Below are 12,449 nucleotides of genomic sequence, written 5' to 3' on the forward strand. Positions count from 1 at the left end.
AAACTAGTCATCCGTTTCCATGGGTACGAAATGCATTGAGAATGTGAGAGAAAGCAAGCTCACAGAGAGAGAAGAGCAGAAACAGTGTGTGAGAGAGAGAGAGAGAGAGAGAGAGGAGAGAGAGAGAGAGGAGAGAGAGAGAGAGGAGAGAGAGAGAGGAGAGAGAGAGAGAGAGAGAGAGAGAGAGAGAGGGGGGGGGGGGGCTAGTAAGGAAACAGATAGAAAGAGACAGAGAGCTAGTAAGAAACAGAGAGAGAGAGAGAGAGGCTAGTAAGAAACAGAGAGAGGGAGAGAGAGAGAGAGAGAGAGAGAGAGAGGAGAGAGAGAGAGAGGAGAGAGAGAGAGAGAGAGAGAGAGAGTAAGAAACAGATAGAAGAGACAGAGAGAGAGCTAGTAAGAAACAGAGAGAGAGGGGGGGGGCTAGTAAGAAACAGTGAGAGAGGGAGAGAGAGAGAGATATATAGTAAGAAACAGATAGAAAGAGACAGAGAGAGAGCGCTAGTAAGAACAGAGAGAGAGAGAGAGAGAGAGAGAGAGAGAGAGAGAGAGAGAGGAGAGAGAGAGAGAGAGAGAGAGAGAGAGAGAGAGAGATAATCTCTGTTCAGTCTTGACTGAGTGATTGCTTACAGGTTAGCCGAAACTGTATAAAATGTCTAGATAAAGTATAGTATAGTATATATAGTACAGGGCCCTATTCCCTGTACCTGGTTCAACTAAGTCGATCAAAAGTCCCATTATCCAGATTCAATTAACCCGATGTTTGAATCCGGGCTTTCCCTGTTCCTCGAACGCTGATTCAGTCTCGTTAATTCGAACCAGACTTGATACTGAGGATAATTGCGTGCGGCCGCCTCACCTGAAAAGACAGCAGGTGTCGATCGCAGAAATCCTGATTTTCTAATGGCATTGATTGATTGATTGATTTAAAACTTTATTAACAGATTGCAGAATGGGTACAATACAGTACGGCTTGATAGCCTCGCCGACAAGTTAAATGCATAATCTATAGGCACATTTTAAGTCCCTCATTATCCCAATCAATCAGATTATATTTCTTTAAATGTGCCTGCTGGCATTAGGCTTAATGGAATGAATAATCGAATGAGATCTTGCTAGCGAATATAATTAGTTCAACTCTTTCAGAATAAGTAGATACAAACAAACCCAAAGAGTATCTAATTGATACGAATTAATAGATACTTATGGGGATATCTGTGCTGTATGTGCTCGGCTTAGGTATCATGTACTTTATATATAAACAAAGTTTTCAAGGCGCGACCCCCAAAATAACGGTGTCAGAGAGGCTTGGAGGGAGGCTATACAGTTTCACTATTAATCAGGTTTTAATCTGTTTCGGACATCATCCATACATGCATTGAATTGATTAACCTTTGGTTTATACCAGTGACACCTCATGTTCATCATCAGATGAAACAGTGCTTGAACAGATAAATGCATTTTCTCAAATTAATTCGTCAAAACGTCTAAGGCTCATTGAATTTATCAAGTCACGTCACGTCATCAAATCCGTCAAACAGCGCATCTCCTCATATATTTTAAACCCAGTTACAATATCACAATAACGTGTGAGTGACAGGGATACAATTCAACAATCCACAGATTCAGATTCCTCATAATTCATAATCCACAGTCCACGCATAAAGACGCTTCAATTTATGCTTGAATGAAACACAATCCGGGCGCTCCGTTAAGCAAATACATCAACAGCGGAGGATATGAAACGAATCAGAGCCAGCGGGATTCACATTTGCAATGCTCCGCGTTATTAAAATAACCATGCACATAGTGTGTGTATCGCACCTCGCGAGAGCTGTATATATGACGTGCATTATTTAGGACAAAGTAAATTTATTATCAGCATTTTAGGTCTATTATTTTACATTTCAAAAGCCCCCTCTAGAAGAACGAAGCACAAAAACATAATTCAGAATGGTATAATGGGATCTAGACTGTGAGAATTATTTCAGGAAGCGAGCTGGGATTTCTTTGCGAGGGTGTGGCCATGCAGGTTATCGAGCCAACTGAACTAAACCCTGCCCTCGACCAGGTTCAAACTTTTTGATATGTTGCCATAGTGATTTAGAAAATCCGACGTTGGGGAACGGAAAGGTCTAGTTTAAGTCAAGCTATCCTGAAAATTATCCGGATAATCAGTTAGCCAGGTACGAGAAACAGGGCCCGGTGGGCTGTAATGCCCAGGGATGTGTTGGAGGGTAAACTGACCTCAACTCTGTTTCTTGTGAAATAGGTTTATACACCTTTCAAAACTGATCTTATACTGTAAAAATATACTGTACATTAGCATTGCATTGTAGACAGATATACTTCTTGTTGTTGTAGTTGTTGTTGTTGTTGTTTTATGTTGGTGATTAACATATCTCACAGTGACCACAGCAAAACACTCCTCTCAGCATAGCTGAAATGTAATCTACATGTACTTTGTACTCCGTGTTTCTCTTTTAAACCTATATTGATCATGAAGATCCGTCTATGACATGATTGATGAGTCCAGTTCCACCACAACCCCCACATTGATACACATAAGGGGATCAATAAAGGAACATCTTATCTTATCTTATCTTATCTTATAAGGCTGCGGACCCCCATTCGATTAGTCTCAGAGATGCCCATCTGAGAGGATATTTGTTGTGTTCGATGTGACTCAATACTGTGGTCGGGGAGATCACAGTGGAGAGTGAAACCTATTTTACCACAACAACACAAGCCTCATCTTTACCCTTGTATGGAAATAATACTCCCAGCGCAGGAAGCACGTATTGTGGCTGTGCACCTATAAAGATAGAAACTCACTTTATGGGCAGCGGAACCAGTAAGTGGCTTGAGGAATTGCACCACAGACTAAATAGCAGCATTTGGCTGGTGGCTATAGTGCTAATAGCCTTGGTAGTGCATTCTGGCTATCTGAGATAAACAATAATGATGATGATAATGATAATAATAATAATAATAATAATAATAATAATAATAATAATAATAATAATAATAATAATAATAATAATAATAATAATAATAATAAGCCAAATCAGGTACAAACAATATAGAATAGGCTACTGCTCATATGAAAACATTATCTCCAAAACGTTCCATTTTCGGATTGACAACAGCAGCATGATTTTCAGCGTGTTTTTGACTTTTATTACGCAATTTAAATTTAAGTTCCGTGGTGCCACGGGAAAAGGACAGGTGCCTTTTATATTTCACTTAAAGTAAAAACACCATTCCTCTCTCCATTTGCAGTGACATTAATATGGTCATAAATGTCAATAGCAAATTTTATTTTTACATTTCACTATTAGTCTGCACTGCAGTGGGCGTATGTTATATCACTTTGCCTGCTGAATTGACCTATCTCAACTCAAGCCCTGCAGTGGCGAATCCTTATGGAAGCCAACGGAAGCCATGCCTCCCTAATATTAAAATATGAATTAATATCAAATATGAAATATGAAAAAAAAAATATATATATATAATTTTTTTCATATAGTTTACATTCTTTTTCATCTGTGCATCTGTGTTATAATTTTTTTTTTTTTTTTTAAATGTCTCCCTCTTCTCCTTCTCACTCCCTCTAACACACTGTCAGCCTCACTATGCTCACTGCAGCAGGAGAGGAGGCAGATGGTAGGTCTCTTTCTCCAGGCTTCCAGCATTATAGAGTCCAAATCCGATCCTAGCCAATCAGATTCGAGCTGACTGCCACACCCTAAAAGTTTAAAACGGGGCTGTGAGAAGAATCATGAGTGTGGAATCCCCTCTGCACACCTCCCCTCTGCACTCTGAACATTGTATTAACCCGTAACTGTTCCCACGGGCCGAATATTGCCCCGATCCTCGCGAGATTAAATCCACGGGGACCTCTCGGCGTGCCGAAGCTTTTCCTAAATCACTTCCATCATCGAAAATGAGGGGAAAAGGTCGGCTCGCGACCCTGAAAATGTCGCGTGATTTTAAAAACGCTGTATTAAGTGAGCCTATTATGGGATCCACGCGAGCTTTCTATCGTGGAAACATCTGGGCGTCCCGCAACTTTTACTGATTCACATGTAGCCCCTAAAATGCTTAGAAAAGGAAAACAGAAAGCGTGGAATAAACTCGCCGAAACGGAAAAGTGTCCCACGGGCGCGCCGTGATTCCGATCCGCGTGAAAATATTCACGGCCATAGAGGAGACCGTGGGACACCTTTTTGCAACCGAATATGTGTCTCGAATTTGCTCCCACGCGGCGCGCAAAATCGCGCAAGGAAAAATCGGACCAAAAATTAACCAATGCTCCAGCAGTATTAATGACCCTGATGTAAACAAGACAAACGTCTTTCTCTGGTCTGCACTGTATTGTACCCATTCTGCAATCTGTTAAATAAATAAAAAGAACGTTTGACTGGCCGCCGAGCCATACTGTAGTGTACATGGTGACTGCTTGACTTAAAAAAAAAAAAAAAAAAAAAAAAAAAAAATAATAAAAATATTTAATAATTTTTTTTTAATAATTATTTTTTTTGGCTTCCCCTGTTATTTTACCCACGCGACGCCACTGAAGCCCTGCCCTCTTTTCTTGATCCTCCAAACACAACAGCAGCTTCCCTCAATCCCTCAAGAAAAGAGGGCGGGTTTAAGATAGGTGAATTCAAGTAAAACTGTTCAAGTAATCCCTTATCCAGCGACTGTGGTCCCTGGTCCAGGCAACCCACTGCAGCAGCTATGTAGAACCTCAAAAGGCCAACATTTGAGTTTCTAGGTTTTCACCCAACAGCGACAATGGAGTGGGTGACCTCTTGACCTCTGGGCAAGGGGTTGAGCTGTACCATTGGACCATTTTCTTGATGAATTGAAAATGTAGGACCCTTATGTAAACAAGACGAAAGTCTTTTTCATGGTCTTCATCCTCTTAGCAGTTGTTTGTATTGAGATGTACTGTATTGTACCCATTCTGCAATCTGTTAAATAAAGTTTTCAATCAATCAATCAAACCATGTGGACTGGAGTACTGGACCAGATCATTAAAATCACTAAAGCCAACTTCAGCATTAAAAGTCAAGAAGCACTTATAGGCTGACAAATCAGATCAAACCAAACTACACAGAGTACTGCTGTAGACGTTCTAAATGGCTGATGGTGCTGATTATAAAATAAATAAATAATATAATATATTATGCCAAGTGATATTTTAATTGCTGATTAATGCCTTTGGTGTTACAATGTTTCTTTAAAAACATATATTGTATCCACATGGAATGAAAACTAGTACAGGACAGAACTTCTGGACACTAACCTTTCGGGAAGGGATTGGGCTGGACTGTCTTGAGGAAGGACTGGACCAGGTCTATCATGAAGTCCACTCCGCTATCCGCCTTCGGGTTCGCATGGTACAGGGGCTGGGTCAGCCCCGACGGAGTCACTCCTGTCGGACACGGAGCCGGAGGGGAGGGAGGTTGAGCCAGGCAGAGCCCCAGGAGCGACGCCCCTACCCCGGCCACAAACGCCCAGGCGATGCCCTCCGACCTCCGCCTCGCTCCACACAGACCCATGCCTGCCCTGCTGATGAGACGGGCGCTGGGGGGAAGATTTGGCCCGGAGAAGAGAAGCTGTGTTTGTGGAGCAATCACCTCATGACGCTGTCGCTGTCCCACTGGGTCTGGGAACGCAGAGGGGGGAAAGACTTGGCTGAATGCACTGACAGAAACACACAGTGACTGAGAGATGCAAAGAGAAAGAAAAACCAGATGCAAAACACACACAAGAGAGAGAGAGAGAGAGAGAGAGAGAGAGAGAGAGAGAGAGAGAGAGAGAGAGAGAGAGAGAGAGAGAGAGAGAGAGAGAGAGAGAGAGAGAGAGAGAGGGAGAGCATTTCAATGGATAAGGAACACAGGCACTGTAATTTGTGAAGGATGAAAAGTAAATGAGTCACTCATTTCACAAGTAATTTCACACAGTTAGAGTGTAATTTTCATGAGAAAAACAATGCACGCCCTGCCCTTCTCTCGCAGGCTGTATTTTTGGAGCTATCACGAAAGTAGTGGTATCCATGACATGCTAGCTTGTCGAGAAGGGGGCTAAATAATGCTCTGAAGTTAGGGCAATTTTGGCGAGGGAAAAATGTGCCATGGCCATTTTCAAATGGGTCCCTTGACCTCTGATCTCACAATATCTCAATGAAAAGTGGGTTATATGGGTAACCATAGAACCCAAATGGAAATCTGACTCAATTGTATTGTGTGTGTATGTGTGATGATGTTGGTCGCCATAGTAGCTGTTTCATTGCAGTGAGACCATTCTTTTGAAACTTGACCTATTGTGACCTCTAGGATAATCACAGCTTCGTGACACTTTACAACCACAAACTAGAGGCCTAGGTCATTCAGATGTATGACTTCCCTAGGTTTATTGACCATAAGGAGGGGTTTCTGAGCAATCTACAGAACAGAAGTGCTCACCATCCAATTGCTGAAAAAAATGCAATTCTTACAGAAATCTGTCAAAAAGATTATTTTGATACGAAATCACAGCATGGATTTTTTACAGCACTTTCAGCAGTGTCTCAGTGTGGTATTGTGGAGGGATTTTTGACCATGTTTATCAATTCTAGAGTGGTCAAAAATGGTTACATTTAGCACCAAAGCTGTGTAACTAATTGTATCAACACAGAAATTGCTACAACTTATGAGACATAGTTGAGCATGGGAATGGCCACCATACACTTCCATCACAATGTTCTGAGCCTCTAAAAGTTTAATGTGCATATTAATGAGCATCTAACCAAAACAGTTTTATTACACATTCATGACTAGAAACTTGATGAGCCGCATCTCAAATTAATCTTCAGGTTCCAGCTTTCAGATGATGTAAGCACTTCTATGTGGCATCTACTGTGTTGACCTGCTATCTCCCCCTTTTTACCAAAAGAGGTCCATGAGGGTTAATCTTCCTTGTTTATACAAACATATTGACACAACACTGCTGCCTATATCACTCTCAGATTAAGTTAAGTTATTAAGTTATATTTTCTATTCTAACTAACTTGAAGATGTTTACAACATCAAGTTTCAAGTTTCAAGTTTGTTTATTAGTTGTCACAATACAATATTGTGACAACTAATAGGTACTTTACGGTGAAATGCTTGGTTCTGTATGAGCCCCTGAGAGTGTGCTTCATACAGTAAAAAAGTAAGTAAAAAAGTAAAAGAGGAATATACAATATACAATACAATATACAATCTAAAGTACAGCCTAAATACAATCTAAGTACAGTGAGTAAAAATGAGTAAACAGTGAGGTACAAATGCAGACATCAAACTTGAAGGCAAAACTTGAAACCTGTTACATTCACATACACACCATACAACAAGTATCATGAGGATATTAGTAATTGGTTCAAATAGAGTACAGCTGTAGCCATTAAGACAAATGGAGCCTCATCATACTCTATAATTGGTGGTCCTCTACCTTTCTTCATGTCAAGGAGCCTGTGGAGGAATACCTTTGTCCCTCCTAACAATAGCTTGAATCTCACACCTAGAGAGACAATGTCCCTAACCCCCACCCTTCTCTATCCCCAGGAGCTGTATCCCCTTAGCATTGCATTGTATACAGTATACATGATAGACAGATATACTTCTTGTTGTTGTTGTTGTTGTTGTACGTTGGTGATTAACATATCTCAGTGACCACAGCAACTCCTCTCAGCAAATCTGAAATGTAATCTACATGTACTTTGTACTCTGTTTCTCTTTTAAACCTATATTGATCATGAAGATCCGTCTCCGTCTACGACATGATTGATGAGTCCAGTTCCACCACAACCTCCACATTGATACCCATAAGGGGATCAATAATGGAACATCTTATCTTATCTTATAAGGCCGCGAGACCCCCATTCGATTAGTCTCAGAGACGCCCATCTGAGAGGATATTTGTTGTGTTCGATGTGACTCGATACTGTGGTCGGGGAGATCACAGGGGAGAGAGTGAAACCTATGTCACTCGTATACATCCTCTCGTTGGACTAACTTCTAGTGAATGAAATTGTAAAGTTAAACTGTCTTTTTCTGTAGACCCACTGGAACCTGCTCAATGACCCCTAAGGGCCCCTTGGCCCCTCGTTGAGAACCTCTGTATAAACTGTATATGTAAGACTACAGCTGCAATGGAGGAGTATCTCAACTGCCTCACAAAGAATCATGACATGTTATAAAAGTTTTATACACTTTTATGACATATTGCACATTATACATTATACCATATCTTAAACCTTTCACTACCACACTACAGAAGGTTAACCCTTTCACTACCACACTAGTCTGTTAACCGTCTGTAGTGTGGTAGTGGAAGGGTTAACCTTCTGTAGTGTGGTTGTGAAAGGGTTAACATTCTGTAGTGTGGTTGTGAAAGGGTTAACCTTCTGTAGTGTGGTTGTGAAAGGGTTAACCCTTTGTCGTGTGGCAATGAAAGGGTTAACCCTTTTGTAGTGTGGTAGTGAAAGGGTTAACCTTCGTTATTGTCGCAGTGAAAGGGTTAACCCTTTGGTAGTGTGGTAGTGAAAGTGTTAACCTTCGTTATTGTCACAGTGAAAGGGTTAACCCTTTGGTAGTGTGGTAGTGAAAGTGTTAACCTTCGTTATTGTCGCAGTGAAAGGGTTAACCCTTTGGTAGTGTGGTAGTGAAAAGGTTACGTACGGTAAGGCATGGGAAAGATGACTAGACACACACAGACTTACCACCATACTATAACTGTGTGCATACATCTGATTTAGCACTACTACTCAGTACCACTCATTTATATATTTTATATCCCGTTTGATCACCTGTACATTGTATATTACTATTGCACTTTACATTGTGCCCTCTGGTTGGATGCCAAACCTCTCTTTGTTGTACTGTACTCGTGCTGTAGGATGACAATACATTTGAATCTAATCTAATCTAATTCAACAAAGTACTGTATCGTCGTAGTCATAGAGGGTGTCTACAGAGTGGTAACACAAACAAACCAAAGTGCTTTGGTCAACCCCCTGGTACCTGCATCTCCACTGTTTAGCCCAACCCAGCCAAGGCACAGCGAAGCCTGGCAGATAGCAGATTATGTTAAAACCACTGTCAGGCTGAGAAGACAGACACCTGCATGAAACTTTACACACCGTTATCACCATATCAAAAGTCGATCCTGTGACGTCAATGCACTCAGGAAATTGCATGTACCAAGTTTAGACACCAGTGTGGTGTAAAGATGTGGTACTAAATAGGGGTGGGACGATACATCGATCCAGATCGATACATCGATGTATTTATCAACGATCGAATCGGATCGATGCAATGTAATAAGATCGATTCATATCGATACTCTTATTTTGAAAATCCTGTGGAGTCTCATATCCGCCCAAGAACAACAGCAGTAGCTCCGTGTGTGTAGACGTTACAGCATAGCATTCTCCCTTTCTGTGTGTGTGCGCGCGCGTCTTTGGAAAGACCAGATGAGGTCAGAGGAGTTTGATGTTTAAATGTTATTTAAACATAAACAATATAATACATAATAAATGTAGGCCTATACATGATCATGCAACATCAACAAATTGTTGTAGGAACGGTTTGGGAGAGGAAGGTAGGGAGGGGTTTTAGGTTGAGTTTTGAGTTCCAAAAAATGGAGCTTAAAGTTTAAAGCTCAATATATCAAAACGTGGCACTTTACAGTGAACAGGAGGTCTATTTGTATTAAAAACAATAGATTGATTTTCCTTTAAATGTCTGGAAGAGCTCAAAAATACAAATGTCAAATGATATTTTCGTTACCTTTTTTTAGTTGATCTAAATGTTACCGATTGTGTTAAATGGGCATATGATATCATCTCATATCGATTGCAGGCACCTGAATCTAATCTAATCGTATTGTATCGTGAGAGACTTTGTGATATCGGCAAATATCGTATCGTTGTCCAAAGAATCGATATCGTATCGTATCATGATGAAACTGGTGATTCCCACCCCTAGTACTAAATCTATCTATATCTGTACATATCCCTTACCTACTCTTACTAGTTACACTGCTGGCCAGTATGATGTAGTTACACTGCTGGCCTGGTATGATGTACTACTATTAGTGTCTTTATACCTGTATCACTGTACATATTAATACTACAACTCTGTACATACATCTGATTAGCACTACACTCAGTAGTACTCATTTATATATTTTATAGCCAGTTTAATAATCACCCCTACATTGTATATTACTATTGCACTTTACTGTTACATTTGCACTCTGGTTGGATGCCAAACTTATTTTTGTTGTACTGTACTTGTGCTGCATGATGACATTGACAATACATTGGAATCGCATCCAATCTAATCTAAATTAGGCTTGTTGTTCTCACAAGTAAGTGTTTAACGGTATCTGCTCAGAGGGAACCGGGATCCCCTGGTGTTGTCAGAAAGAGAGCGTGGCAACTGCCTGTCTCGTTGAACACTCCTATTGACAGTACACACCACAGTCCTTTAGAGGCTACGTTCACACTGCAGGCAAAAAAGTGGCCCGAATCTGATTTATAGTGTTGTTAAACAGTGTGAACAACAGCACAAATCACATCTTCCACATCAGATATTTTCTATTCAGATCTGGGCCACTTTCATATGTGGTCCTGACTCCTGAATCAGATACAGACTGTACTTTTACTTCACTCTAGAATCTAGATTGTCACAATTCGCTGTTAATTTGCAGGTCAGTTGAGGAGGGTAACTGGTTCACACTGGAATCTGATCTTGGCCACGTTTAAAACATTTAAAAAAATAAATAATTAAAAAGCCAAACCAGCTAAATAAATCTAATCGGAGCAATAAATCAGAATTGAGAATTTCAGGCTCGCAGTGTGAACGGAGCCGCAGCCTCCAACTCTACAACTCAAACAGTGGTCTGAGGAAACTGTTTACCCAATGGAGCTGTGGGAACAAACTGTGACGAGACGCTCTCTATGTAGTCTACTGTTCCAGAGGAGGTGTGTGTTGGTAGAAGGAGGAGAGGACAGCGGGCACTGCGGGGGAGATCATGGAAGGTCCGGACAGGAGTGCACAGAGAAAGAGAAAGAAGTGAGACCTTACCTGTTCTCTCTTCAGCAGTGAAAAGTCACCCAGGTTGGCTGAATGGTGGTGTTGGACCCCAGTATAGCTCTCTAGTTTGGTCTCCTCAAGTGTGTGTGTGAGAGAGAGAGAGAGAGAGAGAGAGAGAGAGAGAGAGAGAGAGAGAGAGAGAGAGAGAGAGAGAGAGAGCTGGGTCTGCACAAGTGAGTGAGTGAGTGAGTGTCCAACCCAATGGAAATGTAATAGGCTCTGCTAGTGCTCTGAAGTTGTAGTTGACTGTCTCTCTGTGCGTAGTAGTGAAACGCTGGCACTAAAGATAGAGGGAGAGGGAGGGAGGGAGAGGGAGGGCCTTGAAAAAACGAACAGAGAGGGAGGGGGAGATGTGGGAACAAGTGGTAGGAGAACAAAGGCAACAACTTGAGAAGGGTGCTTGACAGAAAGAGGTTCCTGAACAAAAGATTAGTTTCCTCTGTGTGTGCGTGTTGTGCGTGTGTGTGCAGTGTGCGTGCGAACCATACCATGGTCTTCGGGGGAGCTCATTATATTTGGGGGGGGGGGGGGGGTCAGCAGAGGTGCGCGTGCCTCACAGCTTGCAATGCTGACATAGGCTATAGGTATGAGTAACGTTACAGAACCACACATAGTCCACACCACACAGGTCTGCATGCATGCATGATGAAGACGCACATATTGAAATCATACCTGTCCACCCTCCCGTTTTTCCAGGGATTCTCCTGTATTGCAACCTTCTCTCCCGCCGTCCTCCCGTTAAAATATTTTCCCGTATTTTTTTATTTATACAAAATGGCTGCAATTTCCCTCAGCGAGGACAGGTGGCAGGAGTGTAGATTGGACCGTTAGCACAGGAAGTCAGACGGGAAGACGGTTGCCAAGAAAACTGTCGGGCAAAGTGGGGTTGTTCCCGGAGAGCTCACTCTCGGCCGTGGTTTCTCAGTGTATAATGTATGGTGGTCTCCCTCAACATGCGAGTAGGGTGAGACAACACCATTCTTTAGTCCAAATAATACCCTACTTTATACTATATTTTTGTCATTTGTTTAATGTAAAGTCAGTCTTACATTGGCACTGCTTTAACATTGCATTTACCCATAATCCATTGCTGTATTAGACCCATGTGCCAGTATAACTTTTGTAAAGTAAATGAAGCGCAAATAGAAAGTTAATCAATACACAATGAAACAATATTTTTATCTATATCAAGGACCACAATAGAAATAAGTCTTGACTTTTTTGTGTAGCATCCTTGACGTTTTTCTGGAATCTTGTATTTTTTTTAAATGTCTAATCAAATCAAATATCACATGTCAAAACTACTTTAATAAAACA

At 41.3% G+C, this 12,449-nt stretch overlaps 1 protein-coding gene across 1 annotated transcript in view; it reads right to left on the reverse strand.

Annotated features, from left to right (window-relative positions):
- The window catches only part of prom2 (prominin 2), an 82,528-nt gene extending 71,160 nt beyond the window's left edge, over positions 1-11,368 (reverse strand). The window contains 2 exon segments of the mRNA XM_084321857.1: positions 5,312-5,674; positions 11,124-11,368. Coding sequence (XP_084177983.1) covers positions 5,312-5,567 — 256 coding nt within the window. The 5' untranslated portion in view covers positions 5,568-5,674; positions 11,124-11,368.
- Between the last annotated feature and the right edge of the window lie 1,081 nt (positions 11,369-12,449).

This window comes from Notolepis coatsorum, assembly GCF_963971535.1.
Source record: "Notolepis coatsorum genome assembly, chromosome: 9".
In the NCBI taxonomy this organism is placed as follows: Eukaryota; Metazoa; Chordata; class Actinopteri; order Aulopiformes; family Paralepididae; genus Notolepis; species Notolepis coatsorum.